The 17973-nt window shown below is 35.5% G+C and overlaps 2 protein-coding genes across 2 annotated transcripts; both read right to left on the bottom strand.

Annotated features, from left to right (window-relative positions):
• Positions 1-11497: 11497 nt before the first annotated feature.
• Positions 11498-12230, bottom strand: LOC108325338 (uncharacterized). The gene has a single exon (XM_017558396.2). The coding sequence runs from the start codon at positions 12091-12093 to the stop codon at positions 11737-11739; it is 357 nt and encodes a 118-aa protein (XP_017413885.1). The 5' UTR covers positions 12094-12230; the 3' UTR covers positions 11498-11736.
• A 991-nt stretch (positions 12231-13221) lies between these two features.
• Positions 13222-15807, bottom strand: LOC108325279 (putative pentatricopeptide repeat-containing protein At3g13770, mitochondrial). Its single transcript, XM_017558324.2, has 2 exons — positions 15217-15807; positions 13222-14902 (listed from the first exon to the last, which is right to left on the bottom strand). The coding sequence occupies exons 1-2, from the start codon at positions 15671-15673 to the stop codon at positions 13458-13460; spliced, it is 1902 nt and encodes a 633-aa protein (XP_017413813.1). The 5' UTR covers positions 15674-15807; the 3' UTR covers positions 13222-13457.
• Between the last annotated feature and the right edge of the window lie 2166 nt (positions 15808-17973).

Below are 17973 nucleotides of genomic sequence, written 5' to 3' on the forward strand. Positions count from 1 at the left end.
TCAAGTCTAATTAGGTATATACAATAATCTAGGAGTGTTAGAAGTTGGGAAAATTGTTTAGAATTGGTATGTTGTGGTTGAGTTGTATAATTCTGCAAAATTTTCGTTCTGCAGATTATGTAGGCTCGCTATGCGAATGGATTCGCATAGCGAGTCACTTTGGCTTGATGCTCTCTGCCAAGGTATTCGCACAACGAATGGGTGCGTTGTGCGAATGGGCTGAGAGGGTTGCTCTCTGTTTGATGATCCGCATGGCAAATCAGGTCACTATGCGACTGGTTGGGGTCTGTGACTTTTATCAATTTTATTCGAATAACGAATGGGTTTCGCTCTACGAGTGGTTAAGGAGCCTGAGCCACTGTCTGAGGCTCTCGCATAGCGAGTTGGGACGCTATGCGAAAGGTTTGGGTCTGTTACAAGTCGCAGTTTATTCGCATAGCGAGTTTAACCGCTATGCGAATGGTTTTGAGGGGTGGGTCTCTGTCTGAGGATTCACATAGCGAGTTGGGTCGTTGTGCGAGAAGCCTCCAGTGTCGCTCTGCGAATGTGTGCGCTATGCGAATGGTACAGGTTATTTCACTCTTTTCCTTTGGACTTAAGTTGTTTTACATGAAATATTGAGTGCTTTATGAAGTATGTTGGAGTTGTATTATGTTATATCAGTGGTTATTGTTGTAAGTTGTGTTTCAAAGTGTAAGTTGGTTAATTCAAAGTGTAAAGTTCAAAGTATGGTTAATGGACGTAATTTCATGATCCTCAAGGAGAGGATACATGGTGATGCCCTATGTTGTGATTCAAAGTGCAATCTCTTGTTGAGATTCAAGTAAGTTTAGAATGAATGCAGGAGCTTAGTTTTGGGGGTTATCCTGAAACTCCAATGGTCTTTCACTCTCAAGTAGAGAGGATTGATCCATGTTGTGAGGAGTAGCAGAAGGTCCTAATCTTGGGTGCTTCTAGTATGACCCAAGGTGAGTGATAACGGACTAACCTCGTGAGTATGGTAGGGTGAAACCCATTAACAATGACTTTGCAAAGCAGTAGAAGCCACTACGAGTGCACGATCCGCCATTGTTCGATAATCATTCTAAGTTCGGACAGTCAAAGTCAGTGTGGTGTCATGTGTGAAGAGTTTATGTGATGTGAAGGAATGAGTATTATTGTATGAATCTTAGTAAATGAGTATATGATTAATCTTTGTTTAAACTAGCTTACCCTATTGTGTGCTTGTGTTTTGTATGGATTGGTGTTTCTTTCTCTGCAATGATCATCCTTTGAATGTGAGCAGCGGAAGAAGAGGTATCACTGGAGCAAGCATTGGATGGAGGTGATATTGCGAAGTAGATGGCTTAGTTTTAGATCTAGTATATAGTTTTGTTATCCTATTGTATAAAAAGTTTTAAATTTATAGTTGTTTTTGGATGACTGTAAAGGTAATACTTTATATTCTAACTGGATAATTGTTCTATATTATCATGTATGTGATTATTCTCTTTATAGTTTATACTATAATATTGGAATGTTACAAAAAAATCCCTTCAAAATTCGATTTCCTATATTACTGAATTCTGGAAAGATTTTTTTTAATTTTTTAAAGGAGAAAAAAATTAACAAACTAAACATTAATAATTAAAATAACTTAAAATAATTGATTAAAAAAACACAGAAATTAAATTTTATTTGCATTGAAAAAAAACCTAAAAAATAATTCAAGATGAATAAAAACTAGTTTTATAATATAATCTTGCAATAACACCTGTTATTTTTATAATTGTTTATGGAAAAATAAATTAAAAATAAGATAAATTTAATATTTTACTGTTAATGAAATTATTTTCTATTATAATCATTTTATTTTAAAAAATGAATAATAAAAAGTTTAATTTCAAATTATATTTGAGAGAACATAACTTATTTTTTATTTTGTTCCACTTTAAATTATTTAAAAATCGAATTCAATATTTTTAATTATTTTTTCATAACTTAATTTTTATTGTTCCTCCTAATTAAACAAAAATAAAAAAATATAAAACTTAAAATACGTTTTTTTGAGACAATAATGTTTCAATAATGTATTTCAAAAAAATTCTTTAAAAAGGTATTATTTTAAGAAGAAAAAAAAATCTTTTTGGAAGTCATTCTCTTCATCATTTATCGTCGTGTGATGCTGGTATAGGAGTGAGGGCCATAATCGGTGCTCTTGAAACATGGTAGTTTTTTTTTGGAGGATTGTGGCTTTTGTTGAGCTGGAAAATTAATATAAATATATTATTTTTCACGAATTTCTAAACCCTAAACCTTAAATTAACATACTTTTTCTAATCATAATTATTTGTTTAAATAACCATGTGATGATATACAGCTGTATCACAAATTTTCAAAAATATCACATTAAATATTATTTTTAATTAGTTAATTCATATTCTTAAACCTCCCTCTTAGGTCCACACTATGTTAAATATCTGTAAGCTCTTATTCAAACAAAAAATTATGCATACGCATATAAAATCTTTTTATTTTAATTAATTATTTTAGTCCAAATTATGTTCAAAACACATTTATTTATATCATGAATTTGATGTTAATTATTGAGTTAAAGAGAAAACACAAATAACCAAAATCATGAACTTGATGTTGAATATTTAATTAAGAATCGAAGTTTTTATAAAAAGAAATAATCATTATTGATAATATATCTTATTTTACTAAAAAAAACTGTATTTATTTTTTATATTCTCAAACCAACCTTCTTCTAATATAATTATATCATATAAATAATATATTCATATTGAATCAATTCAATGAATCAGATACTATTATATTTGCGGTGATGTGAGTGTCCGATTTCAAATGCACGAAATCGTCCAAGTTAACTTGCTTAATGCATAGACCACGTTTGTTGTATTCATTACTTTTCCTTCTCTCTCATTTCTTATTGCTTCATCAATAATCAATACAACTTACAAATTTCACTTGTAAATGTAATAATTATCTTAATATTTTAATCTATCTAATTAAAAATATCAATTAACCAATTACAAATTAAAAAAAAATATTTATATGATAAAATACATTATTAATATTCATATATATAAGCAAATTTTAAAATACATCAACCTCATGCTCTTTCAGGAAAGGTTACAAATTTTGACTTATTTTGATTAGGTTTAATTATTCAGGAGGTCCTTATTTTCGAGGAGAATCTCAAGTTCGTCCTGTTCTTTTTCGGTTTCTCAATTGGGTTCTAATTTTGTGAAAATTGCAACAATTGGGCCCCTGCTGTTAAATTGGGTCCAACGGCATTAGTCTGTGGTTGACGTGGCACGCTGGACTCAGTTTCTTAATTGACGTGGCTGACTGAAGTACCTTAACTGACGTGGATAATTGTATTTTTTTAAATACAAAGAAAAGGAAAGTACGAATGAAATATTGGGATTGGGATTGAGATTGAATTTTATCGAATTAGGGATTGGGATTGGGAGAAGTTTGTTCTGACATTGTGGGGTTCTTGTAGGGTTCGTGCAAAGTTCAATCAATTTCACAAATTGGGGTATGAATTTAGGGATTTAGGGTTTAATCGAAGTTGACGTTGACAAAGAGTGTGCAGTTGTCGTCGTCGGAGTTGTGGGACCTTCTTCCGCTGGAATCTCGAGTGGCCAGGTCAGTAAAAGTTTAGTTTTGTATTGATTATTGATTAAAGGAGTCATATGTTGTGTTATTTTTATTGCGATGTTGGGTGGTGGTCCCCGTCGTTGTATTGTGTTCCATTTTTTATTGCGATGTTGTGGTCCCCCCATGTTTAAAGTTGTTTTTCTCTGTTGTGTGAGTGCGTTTTGTTTATGGTTTTAATACATGTTTTGTCATCATGTGATTGCATTATAGGTGTATAAATACATATATATAGTGTTTTGCGTCATGGACGAGGATATTGAGGTTGTCTTTCACCATGGAGGGAAATTAGTTAATGATGGGAAGCTTAAGTATGAAGGGGGGGAGACATCTAGGTTTTTGTTTGACCCAGATGTTTGGAGTTATTTCGTGGTTGTTAGTGTAGTAAAAGGTTTGGGATACAATGGGTTTAAAGATCTGTGGTACTCTGTAGGAGGGGCTTCGGTGTTGGATGATAAGTTAGAGTCTTTATGTGATGACACTAATGCCATGCATATGGTTAATTTAGCTAGGCTGAATGATGAGGTGCATGTGTTTGTGATACACCCTGTTTCTGAACCCGAAGTCATACATATGCTGGAATTTGTTGGTAATGATGAAGGACAAGTTGAAGAGAGGGTTGATGTTGATGGTAAACAACAAGAGATGGGTGATGTTGATGGTGAACAACAAGAGATGGGTGAACAACAAGTGGAAGTTGAGGCTGTTATGGAGGAAGAGGTCCATGGACTTGAACAAGTTGGTGGTGTGTTGGAAGAGATGGGTGATGTTGATGGACAAGTGGAAGTTGAGGCTGTTATGGAGGAAGAGGTCCATGGACTTGAAGAAGTTGGTGGTGTGTTAGAACAGATGGGTGATGTTGATGGAGAAGTGCAAGTTGAGGCTGTTATGGAGGAAGAGGTGCATGGAGTTGAAGAAGTTGGTGGTGATGGTGAAGATGAAGGTGAAGAAGTGAATGAAGTTGAACAAGATGTGGAAATCCGAAGTTAGAATTCCTCTTTTGACAGTGGTAGTGGTGATAGAAATAGTGAGTGGTTGGAAGGGCTTGTTGATGTCAATGTTGGTTGCAATATAGATGATGATATACATGCAGATTTGGAGGGAAATGTGGAAGTGGAAGTCCAAAGTGTGTCAAATGACTTTAGTGGACCATATTCCAGTGGGAGTTCTGACAACATGTTTGATGTTAATGTAGAGGGTGGGAATGACAGAGGTGGAAATGATAGAGGTTTGTCAGATGATGAGTGGGAATCTGAATAATTAATTAGTGGAGCAGATAGTGATGAAGACGATACCGATGTAGAGGGTTATGAGACTTTTGCAACATTTGTTTTGCCAAAAAGTATGGTTGACTTCAAGTGGGAAGTTGGGACATATTTTGCTGAAAAGCAAGACATTTTGGATGCTATAAAAAGTTATGCGTTGGATAATGCAAGAAATATTAAGTTTGTTAAGAATGATAAACAAAGAATGAGGTTCAAGTGTGTGGGTGCAAAAGGTAAATGCCCATGGAGGTTATATTATGATTATATGAAGGCAGTCAAAACATGGCAATTGAGAACTATGCTGGACAACCATACTTGCAGTAGGGAGTTCAACCTTAAATTAATTGATGCTAAGTGGTTGAGCAAGAAGTTACAGAAAATAGTTAGAGAGAATCCAACAGTTAAGGGTGTGGATATAAGGGAAAAAATTCAAAGGAAATGAAACATTGGTACAAGGTGTATGGCTTATAGGGCCAAAACCATAGCAATAGAGCATATTGATGGCTCTTTCAAAGAACAATATAAAAGGTTATATGATTATGCCCATGAGTTGGTGGCCAAAAATCTAGGCTCAACAGTGAAAGTAAAAGTTGAGGATGTGGGGGGTGAAGTCTTTTTCAAGTGATTTTATGTATGTCCTGCAAAGACAGTTTTCTGTCATGCAGGCTAATTATTTGTTTAGATGGAACATTTTTGAAAGGTAAGTATGGTGGTGAGTTGTTAAAAGCTGTGGGCCGAGATGGAAATGAGCAGATGTTGTCTATTACGTACTGTGTTGTTGAAGTTGAGAACAAGGATTCGTGGAGGTGCTTCTTGGAACTATTGGTAGATGACCTTGGAGGGGCTGAAATATGTTCTTCATTTACCTTTATATCAGACCAGCAAAATGTAATAGTCATCATTAATTTATACTTGTACATTTTAACTTGGCCTGAAGTATTGGTTGCCTTTATTGATTACTTGTATATTTGTATTGTAGGGTCTACTTCCAGCAATACAGGAATTGCTTCCTGGAGTTGAGCAAAGTTTTTGAGTGAGGCATTTGTATGCCAACTTCAGGAAGAAATTCCTTGGCAAAAACCTCAAGCGTTTAATGTGGAGGGCAGCTACAGCCGCACACCCACAAACCTGGGAGATGGAAATGAGAAACATAAGAGCACTGAACGAAGATGCTTATAAGCATTTGATTACCATCCCTCCAAGGTTAGTCTTCAAAACTACAACACAATTCGTTATTCATATAATGTTAATAATTATTTTATTATTTATTGTAGGTATTGGTCAAGATCAAGGTTCACTTCAAGAGTTAAATGTGACACCTTAGTTAACAATGAGTGAGGACTTCAACAGTGTCCTCGTAACTATCAGGAGTAAATCCATAATTACCTTGTTGGAGGAGATACGACTTTACATCATGCAAAGATGGGCCAAGAAGAGGTCAAGCATATCATCATTTACTAGATCCATTTGTCCCAAGATCCAATCCAGATTTAGAAAGGAATCTCAGTTAACTAAAAATTGGATTCCTAGGTAAATTCCATTAATGACTTGTTTGTTATGTTAATTTACTACTGTGGTTCATAATTATTGTTGTCTTCTTCTACACAGTTGGTCAGACAACAAGCTATTTGAAGTTCGTCACATGTCTAACAGTGGAGATAAGTTCATAGTCAACATAGATGACTCTTCATGCACATGCAGAACTTGGATGATCACTAGAATTCCCTGTTGTCATTCCTGCTGTCATTCATTGGTTGCAATGGAGTTCCTCAACATTGATGGAGAACAATTTATTGACTCTTGCTACATGAAGTACAAATATGAGGAGACATATTCATCAATTATATATCCCATAAATGGAGCCAACATGTGGAACATTACTCCATATCCTGATGTGTCTCCTCCATACAAAAGAGTATTACCTGGAAGACCAAAGAGAAAACGAAGACTAGAGCAATGGAAAATGAGGAAGGATGATTCAAGAATGACAAAATCTGGGTTGCGGAAAAGATGTGGCATATGTAGGGAACATGGCCATAATAGAAGTCGTTGCCCATTAGTAACCCAAGCAGGACTTGTGCATTGCGACGAACAAACTACATCCACTCAACAATCTGAAATAGCACATCAGACTCAACCTCAAGCCTAGTACACTGTAGGAATACACTTTTGTAACAGTTTAAGGCTACAAAACATTATGTAGGAAAAAACAGTACATGTAGGAAAAACATGGAAGATTCTGCTTTTGTCATCCAATCAGTGTTATTCTGCTTCTGCTTTTGAAAACACATGGAAAATTTTGGTTTAATGGTTATTTTGGTGTGTTTGATATATTTGCCCAACTAGTGTTTTGAGGGCTGATATTTACATTATTGTTTAATGCTTTATCAAGTTTATGTAATTTGTACGTGTACTTTTAATGATATATTTGCCCAACCATGCTTGTGCTTATCAGTTCACTATGAAATCACGTCATATGTTTGTGCTTATCAGTTCACAGTTCTTTACAAATAGTATTTTGGCCAAAACTTACAAACAATACTTTGAATTACTTCCTTACCAAAAGTTACAAACTTTTCAAGTCAAAATAACTTTGGTTCATTGCATCCTAAGTACATTCCCATCATAATTACGATGAAAACACTCCTATGAATGAAAGAACACTAATGTAACTACAATAATGTTCACCATACAAAGAACACAAACAATCCCTAAGAACACGTTAAGCCTATTTTCCAATTTCTTCACTGACAAGTCCAAATCACTTATAATCTTCCATCCACCTTCCATTTCTTCTCTGCTCAAGAATGACTCAGTTTTGCCTTCACACTTTACACTCGTTTCCCTTTCCACATCCCCATCATCAGCACACCATCTGAAGTAATTGCAAGCACCATTCTGTGAGAAGAAAACACCAATTAGGGCAGCCTCCAACTCAAAAAAACAACAACGAAAAAACCTTACCTTGAACTTAGGGCAGCCCAAAATTTGCTTGCCTATGTTCTTAGCTGTTCTCGCAGTTTTGACAACACATTTCATCCCACAATAGCAAAATGGACCACCATTGCTAGATCCTCCTCGACCACCACCACAGACCACATTACCATCTTGCTTTCGCCACCCACTACATGACGAAGACGAACAGGGATGGGCCATCTTCAAGCACAACGAAGTTATCCACCTTCGAAGAAGAACAACAAGCTGAATGAAAATATACCCTTTTATTAGGGATATATACAAAGTTCTCTCCCTTCAACTTTTCTACCATATTTTACCAAGTTTTTAATTTTAAAACTACCCAAATGCACATCATTCAGCCACGTCAATTAAGAAACTGAGTCCAGCATGCCACGTCAACCACAGATTAACGTCATTGGACCCAATTTAACGGTAAGGGCCCAATTGTTACAATTTTCACAAAATTAGGACCCAATTGAGAAACCGAAAAAGAACAAGACGAAATTGAGATTCTCCTCGAAAATAAGGACCTCCTGAATGATTAAACCTTTTGATTATAACAAACCAATTAGATCTGATCCGCTCTTTGCAGACTAATAGTGGATTGGACTACATCGGTTACAGGCTAATGGTGGGCTAGAAGGCTTCTCCTTACACCACCACACTCTTCTTCCTACACCACCACACCCTTATTTTCAATTTTATTTTATTCCAAAACTAATCTTCAGTAAATTTGTTTTTACTTTTACCCTATTTAATCTAAAAAAAATCATAATCTCATATTCCTTTGTTTGCGGTCACTTACCCCACACCCCCACACTCCACACAATCTCATCTCTCTCATTCTCTCTTCTTCCTACTCTCTTCATCTTTTTTTTCTTTTTTGTGACATTCATTTCCTCCCTTTCTCCATATTTTTTCCTTTCGTGCCTTCATCGTGTGCTTCCATTCCACTGTGTTTAAGGTTCGTGAAGAGGAGTGAGAAGAGAAGTGTGGTTCGCGCTTGGTTTACTCTCTTTATATCCAGGTTGTTTGTTATTTAGGTTTTGTACTTGGTGTGATTTTGGTATGTTATGTGTTGTGGTGATGTATGTTACTGGATCCATGAAACCAGTGAAATTCAAATGTCAAAACGGATATGAAAGATCATTTAGTGGTGGATGTAAACATCTGTAGTTTAATTTTTTTAGCTTTAATTATAAAATATCTTTATGTATTTAATTTTTTTATATAATTAAGCCAAAACACTAAATTCTGTAATGCATTTTGAATTTTTCAATTACAAATTCAAATGTGATTTTCGAATTGATACTTAGATTCTCCTTCGCCATGACCACACCCGTACAACCACCGCTCCCCACCCAGATTAACAACCATTGCCACACAGAATCACCACCTACCCCACCCCCACATTTCATAAAAAAAAACTTAATATCTTACCTCTTGAATCGCTACTTCAATTAGTCCAAAGCAAAACCTTGACCAAGCAAACGAACACCTTGAATGTGCAATCAGAAATGGCCGACGAAATGTTGGAGGGAGGTGCAGTGTCGCTTCTATGGAGGAGGAAAGAAGAGGACGCTTTAAATGAAAATTGGTAAAAAGTAAAATTTTTTAACCACCAACTTTAATATTAGCCGAGGGTAGATTGGGGATGTGACGGTGCAGAGAGAAGGATGTGGTGGTGCAGAGAGAAGCGCTCGGTGGGCTAAACCAAAATGGGCCGGAGCAGCGTGTTTTATCATCCCTATGCTGTTTCTTCCTCACCTCTACACATTTCTCCTTATACTTCCATATTTCAAAAATAGTCTCAGAATTACGTTTATTTTAAAATCTATTAAAAGATTTTTTTTTAACAGATTTTAAAATTTGATAAAACTTTCAAAAAAATTTTTAACAAATTTCGAAATGCATTGAAAAAAAATCCTTCAATCTATTGAAATACAAAAAATAAACTGTAGAGTTTTTTAATTGCAGAGAGTAGTTTTGGAATTTTAAAAAGATGTGTGAATGCAGAGAGAAATGTATGGAGATATAGAGAGAAACAGCCTCACCCCTAATATGCAGGACTGACTGAAAATTTGCTCAAATGCCTTCTACACGAAACCGATCACTTTTCAGAATGAAAGAACAGACAAAAAAATTGAATATCAGATGGTAAAATTTGATATGAACATAGCCCACCTAAGGAAATAAAAATCAAGGTTTTTGCAAAGTACACTCAGTGATCAGATCCAGCTAAACAAAACAAAGCTATATTGATAAAAGTGGGAACTGGTTTAGATAACATAAGTAGGATGGGGTGATGAATTGAGTTAAAAACCGGACCTAATTAAAAAACTGGTAAAGATTTTGATATATGCACTAGTTGATCACTGTCAAAGGAACTGCCACAATCCCAACACCAAACTTACCTTATGTAAGTTTTAAAGATTAAGTGGTATGGGTCTAAACACAGCAGAATAATTTGCTTCCTACATCTAAAGAATTAATCATCATAAACAAAGTGCGGAATAAAGCAGACAGCACACAAACTGTAGTAGTATATAGTTTAAGTTTGCTATGGGCTCAGTGACAGTGATATGAAACACTATTAACATTAACTTGTGCAAATCTACAATAATAAAAAGGTAGAAAACACACAAAACTTCAGCATAGAATTTAAAATTAGGATTGACTCCTCTAAAGTGAATAAATGTGTCCAAGAATGGATCCACAAACAATAATGAGGCAATATTGCAAGAAACTTTAATTCAGATAAACGGTAGATATACTCTACTTCCTCGTTTTATAAATTTGATCACTTAGCAGAAGCTAATCCACGAGAGTAACAAAACAGGGGTAGGCAATGGAGACAAACTCAGCCCTGATAAAGAATAATGGAAGGCTTGTACACAAAAGCATAAACTACTACTGATTGGAACCACTGCCAACCTTAGAAGTTCTTGTAGAACCAATTCAAGAAGTGCAATAATTAGGCACTTCCAAGTTCCAATATTTCAATAGTTATTTGAACTATGATAAATCAATAGGTTCTCTAGTTACTTTATTTACTTTCCCACGGATATTTTTCTTCAAAACAAGACTGTTCAAAATAATGTCAGACACTAAATGTAAATACTCTCTATGTAGGGACTCAAACTTTGTTTCTCGTATGATGAGAGAGATCAATCACTTCTAAAAAAAAAAAAAGCAGAAAGAGTTCAAACCATATTTGTCACATAGCGGAGAGACTAATCCCTTCTACAAGACCCAACCCGTTGGTTCTCTCTGTATTATGCAACACTAGAATGAGTCTAAATTTAAATTTACACAGGCTACAACTAATTTCTAAACAACTTCTGAATCAGGACACAATCCATCAACAATTTCAAATTCACACAAACATTAAACAAATCCGATCCAAGGTTAACTTTCAACACGAATAATCTACAGCCAAACGGATGCATTTCAATTTCGCAAATCCACAAATAGAGACAAATCATAGGATGAATTCAAATAGCTCCTCAAGGATCACAAGGGAATCCACATAACAACAACAAGCATCATTCACCTAAACGAATATCATATAATTAAATAGAAAAAATAAAAACATTGAAACCACAATGTAACGCAAGAACAACGCCTTATCCACATTCGATAATAACAGGAAGCGAGTCAACAATCTCATGACAATGCAATACTAAAAAACGCAGAAGAAAAAGGTAAAAATTAAGAGTAATAAAGGGAATTGAAAAATTCCGAGAGTTGTTATACCCTTATTACAGCGAAAACCCTATTTATGGCTTTAAACAAAAGCTAGCAAAAGCGAGTGTGGGATGCATAGATGGATGGAACTGATGCAGATTCATTCGGAGGAGTCGTTATTGGAGGCGAGGGCGTTCTCGATCTTCAGGCGCTCAAGGGCCTTCTCGTGGGCCCATGTTTCGATGGTCAAATCGGGCTTGGCGTTGAGCCCAACACCCAGGATCACGATGGTGAGGAAGCTGGTGATGTAGCAGGGCAGTTCCCAGTCTTCCCAATTGCGGGCCTGGCCTGGGGGCGGGGGAGTCCGGTTGAAGAGGTACCCCTTGGGCCGCTCCTCGTGGCCCGGGCTCGTCCACCGGCTGGGCCCAGACTCCGCGCCGCCGCGGGTTCGGAGAGACTGGAGGACCCGCCGGCGGATGGTGGCGGAGGCGGTGGCGAATGGCGTCGCGGGCGGCATGGGGTTGGGTTTGATTTTTGTGGTTTTGATCTCTCGGAAGGGAGAGTGAGTGAGACCTGAACCGCGATTGGTCACACAGTGAGAGAGAGAGAGAGAGAGAGAGAGAGAGAGACTACGAATTTTCTGATGTTAGTTTGTTTCCGTTTCTTGGGTTTGGGTTGGATTTCGAATTATCAATTGGGCCTAGAGTTTTAGCCCTTTACACAGTATTTATAGACAGAGGTTGTTATACTCTCTATCTATTTATACTACGGAAATAATAACAAAATTATATGTTGAAATTTAAGATAACAATATTCTCAAATATAGAAGATGGGATAAAATAAAATAATAGAACCGTTTGTTAGAATTAAAACATATATTTGAAAAATATGTAAATTTTGAATAATAACTTATTTGAGTAAGTTTTGAATTTGAAATTGAAAATGATCGCATTTAATCTTTAGTATTGTATGACATCCATTGATACTTATATATTCAATAAAATATTTAAAAAAATATCGTGTATTATTTTTATAATATAAAATATAAACATGTTTTACCTAAAAATTCTGTTAAGATTTATAAAATAAAGGTTTTTCATCTATCTTTAAATAAATATTAGGGACACGGATTTACAACTTTGAAAGAAGGAACGTTAAAGAAAATTATTTTATAAGAAATAAAAAGAGTTATTTTAAATTTTGTGGAATGAAAAACCAATAAAAAATTATATTAACCAAAATCAATACTTGCTAATTTTAAAGAATATATATATATATATATATATATATATATATATATATATATATATTACTGATGGGTTGACAAAACTTTGGTTGAAGTACTTTGAATAAAAGAAGAAAAATATTAATCATGATAAATTAATTCATTAAAATGTGATATTTATACCATACTCTAGAATTAATCCAGAGTGGTAGATGACGGAAAAAATAGTCTGTTATTTTTCTAGTGATTTTTTGGAAGTAGAATAATACTACTTGAAGATATTTATATCATACTCTAGAGTAATACTTGATTAATATATTATCAACTTATTTTTGATACAAAATTTCTACAAGAATAATTGTGGCTTTAGTGTGTTATAGAAACAGACTAGGTATTAACTACGGTAGAACCTTCACATCATTGAAGCATTTTAACGTATACCGTGTTGATTCCTCTTAAAATTACATCCTACTCGTAAGTTATTCAATCCAAACAATATTCAATCCTAGTCAGTCAACACCAATCTCTTTTTTCTTGATGGAATTGCATTTAAATTTTGAGGCAATTTCAGCATGAAAACAGATTAAAGGTTAAAGTTGAAGGCCCTTTTTTTTAGCACCTTAGAGGTTCATTGGTTACTCTATATCAAAATCTTCTCACCAGTAATCTCCACAGGAACATTTTCCTCCAACAATTCGATGAAACCGGTTTTTATCCCTCAAAGATACTTCTCTTCCGTAAATCTTTGAGATATACTTGGCAAAATTATGGCAATCAACGCAAATACGAAGGTTTTTTATTACACGGATTGTCACACTTTCAGGAGTAGCAATTAGACCAAAACACAACGCCAACTTTTCACTGTGACTTAGGAGTATCTTCTCCTTCTGCTCTTCATCCACATCATGTAAAACACAACTCAAATCAGGAACATAGCCCGCTTCTTTAAACCTGACTGATAACTCCTGCACTTTTGCAGATAATTCTTTTCTTCTTGGATGGGAACAATCACTAGCATGGAACGTGTGAAGTATTTGATCAAGCTCAATCCAGCTTCTTCCAGGCTCTTTTCTTACAGTCTTCTTGAACATCAGGTTCCTTAGTGATCTTACTTCTTCCCATCTTCCTGCTGAAGCATACAGATTAGACAGAATAACATAATTGCCAGCATTTTCAGGCTCAATTTCTAGAAGCCGGTGACCCACAATTTTACCAATGTCAACATTTAAGTGAACATTGCAAGCACCTAAAAGGCAACCCCATATAGCAGCTGATGGTTCGAAAGGCAACTTCCTGATGAACTCTAGAGCTTCTTCTATTCGCCCAGCACGACCAAGCAAATCAACAACACACCCGTAGTGCTTGGTGTCTGGCTCAACACCAATTTTCCCACTGGTCATATCATAAAAAATATCCATTCCCTTATCTTCCAGTCCTGCATGACTGCAACCAGATAACACAGCCAAAACTGTGACACCGTCAGGTTTGACTTTGTTTTCATCTCTCATTAAATCGAAAAGCTCGACTACTTCTCTTCCCTCTCCATGTTTGCTATACCCAACTAGCATCGCATTCCAAGAGATAACTGTTCTCTCATGCATGGTATCAAATATCCTTCTTGCGTAAGTGAGGTTTCCACATTTTGAGTACATGTCAATTAAAGAGTTTTGAAGAACCACAAACGAGGGAACTTCAGACCGAAGAAGATGATTGTGCACTTGCTTGCCATGATCTAGAGCAGCAAGCCCGGAAAGTGCAGTTAAAACACTAGTATAAGTAACATAATTTGATTGCATTCCTTCATCTTGCAACTGGCGAAATAGTTCTAACGCCTCTTGATCCAGACCCAGTTGAGCATATCCAGAGATTATGGCAGTACAAGAAACTACATCCCGTTCAGGCAAGCATTGAAATATGCCTCGAGCTTCATGAATTTTGCCATATTTGGCATACATATCAAGGAGCGAACTTCCAACATAAACATGTGCTTCGTAATTCAATTTTATGATAAGAGAGTGGATTTGCCTCCCTAAGACAAAACCCAAAGAACCTATACACGAAGTAAGCACGGTAGCAAAAGTAAACTCATTAGGTTCTGTATCTGCAAAAAAGGTATAGCTACCGTCAACACAGAAAAACCATTGACACAAAATTGACCCGCAAGCAAAAGTGTCAACCCAACTCACTAACTAAAACAACATCTTCATCCTCTAATTTCTCCTTAACTCAAAAAAGTGCTCCGTTTTATGAATCTTAGTTACCAACTTGGGCCTAACAACATCTTCTACTACATAAAACCAAAACATAATGAAGCATTAAAAAATCTATATTAGCTCCTTCCATAACACAATTACCAAAAAATAATCACCCCTCTCATATATGAACTTGTACAAAGTACAAGCACGCCAAGAATACCTGTTCTTAGCATCTGCACAAAAAGGCTCAAGGCTTGAGAAGCATACCCTCTCTGAGAATAAGCCGAGATCATAGCCGTCCACGACACCACATTCCGCTCCGGCATTTCATCAAACAGGTTCCGAGCATTTGTCAAAGAGTCGCACTTGACATAGAATACGATTAGCCTTGTCCTGAGGAACACACAGGGAAAATAGTTAGTTGTGATCATGTGGGCATGCACTCTCTGCCCTTCTCTAAATGCCCTTTTGCTCACACACTCGTTTAAGAGCGTGTTGTAGTCTTGGAAGTTCATGTCATGGCCACGAAGGGCCATTTGTAGAAGGGCCTCTCGTAGTTGGGTGTCACGGCTATGAGTGCTGAGAACGTGGTGCGAGTTTGAAGGCAAAGAAAAAAGGCGCAAGTTTTGGAATAAGGCTTTGTGTGTGGAAGACAAGACATGTTTCGACAGAAACATGCTTCGGAAACCACTAGGAGAGATTGAAAAGGTTGAAGGTTTTAAAAAGGTGACAATGGAAACCAAAGTAAAACAATAAGGGAACAAATTTATGTGATCATGAATCTCTTAGGAAGAGAAAAACCACTTGCCCTGTAAATAATAGGCTTCTGTTCATAAGAAAATATTTAATTCTTAAACTTTAAAAAATATTAATATAGTTTATTTAAACTAAAAATAATATTTTTTTTAGCTTGACATGTGTTTTAAATTGATATTTGTGTTAAAACTTGTTAAAATAATATAAACAATTCAAATCTCGTATCAAAACATATTTAATATATAAAAAAATTAAAATAGTTTAATATAGAAAATTATATTTATTTATTTTTAAATTTTAAAATCAAATTATACAAAATTTGAAATATGAAAGAAATTTAATTTTGCGTTAAAATTTAATAATTAAAAAATATATTTAACACAAAGTATACTTTACTCTAGAAAATTGCTCAACTTACAATTTATTTTATCATACAATAATATATATAACTATTTAAGTTAAAAGAAAGTTATAATATTTATTTTCTGTATTTTTTATTACAAATTTTAAATGCAAATACATATCTTTTCCATGATATTTTGGGTTAAAGAACAAATAGCTTTGAATTATTATAATTTATATCAAATTTAACATAATAGAAATGCAGACAAGAGGATAAGCAAATTCCTTGACAAACACTACTTTCCACTTTCCATTTTCCTTAATGATGCCAGTTCCGGGATTTCAATCTATTTTCCTCTAGAATTCAAACTAGAATGAAAAACTGAGAGTTATTATTTAGGTAGAAGGCCTGAGTTTCAAGGGATTATTTATCTGATTTACATCCCTTTGATGATGTCATTTTTACATAAGACCTTCATTGTTGTCCAAAATTGTGCTTGCAGTTCTGTGTTTCACCAATTCTTAGCATCCTGGTCTGTAGTAAAAAGATCCACCAGGTTTAACAGGAAACAAAAAACAATGATGCTATGAAATCAAACACAACTAAGATTCCCGGTTTTTCTTATCACATTATAAACAAAAGTATTCATCAACTAATCTGTTACAAAACCAGTAAAGTTAAGCATGTTGAGGTGTTCTTAATCATCTTTTTTCTCGTTCAGATTACTATATCTTAAAATTTTGGAGTAAAAGATTTGAATTCAATTTTACATAGACCAAAAGAATGTTTTGAATTTTTCATCTCTTTTGAGATTAAATATATTTTCTGAAAAGCTCTTAAAAATGTAAATGGCTTAACACAGTCTATTTCATAATCACTGTTGAATATAGTGAAAAACTATATTTAGATTAATCTCTCTTGTGTTAACACACATATGGTTCTCTATTTATAATAGAAGAAATATGGGCTAAGCCCAAAATACAAATGAGAAATAATAACAAACTAACTAAAAGATAAAAGATATAATATATTTAACATTCCCCCTCAAGCTGGAGCATACAGATTGTATGAACTAAGCTTGGAATAGATGAACTCAGTGTTGAACTAGATGATTTGTCTTCAAGAGTGTGAGGCAAACATAGATGGACTAACAGCAGCTTGTGAAACTTCAACTTCAAAAGTGGATGAAGGAGAGCAGTGGTGGACAATGACAAACTGCAAGGACTGATTCCCAATCAATGATGGATGAGTGACGGGATCAACAGTAGTAGCTAAAAGCTAAGAGCTACAAAACTGCAGGGACTACACTAAATCATCATCAATGATGGATGGGTGACGGGATCAACAGTAGTAGCTGAAATCTACAAAACTGCAGGGACTACACCCATATATATGTGACTTGCAGTGTCTTGGAAACGTACTCCCCCTTAGTGTGAAGGGCGGAAATGTGGAATATCACAGTTGCTGGACCACTAAAACAGAAACAAAATACTAAGCTATAATGCTGAAATAAAGGCATCAAAGATCCAAAGACATGTTGGAGGTGGACAACTCCCAAGTGTGATACTTAGCAGTGTATCACAAGAAGATTGGGCTAAACTCTAACCCAAGAAGAACTGACGCAGTTGCGTCTGTCTGAGGCGGTAGCGACTGCAGCAGCGGTTGACTGCTATAAAACTGTAGGGACTAAATTGCCATCACTGACTGATGGGGCCTGGAGTGGCTGAAAGCGACAAAACTACAGGGACTGCCATCACTAACTGACGAGGTGATGGGGGCCTACAGTTGTTGGAAGCATACGGCGCCTGGACAACGGCATACGGCGCGGACAGCGGCAGACGGCGCGGATAGCGGCAGATGGCGCGGACAGCGGCATCA

This window comes from Vigna angularis, chromosome 3, assembly GCF_016808095.1.
Source record: "Vigna angularis cultivar LongXiaoDou No.4 chromosome 3, ASM1680809v1, whole genome shotgun sequence".
Lineage (NCBI taxonomy): Eukaryota > Viridiplantae > Streptophyta > Magnoliopsida > Fabales > Fabaceae > Vigna > Vigna angularis.

Bases quoted from the DNA above. Each gene is read 5' to 3' on its own strand.
- LOC108325338 (XM_017558396.2), bottom strand. From the start codon at position 12,093: ATGCCGCCCGCGACGCCATTCGCCACCGCCTCCGCCACCATCCGCCGG.
- LOC108325279 (XM_017558324.2), bottom strand. From the start codon at position 15,673: ATGTTTCTGTCGAAACATGTCTTGTCTTCCACACACAAAGCCTTATTC. The intron at 14,903-15,216 runs GTATTCTTGGCG...CCTTTTTTGCAG, and splicing joins TGTGCAGATGCTAAGAACAG to ATACAGAACCTAATGAGTTT.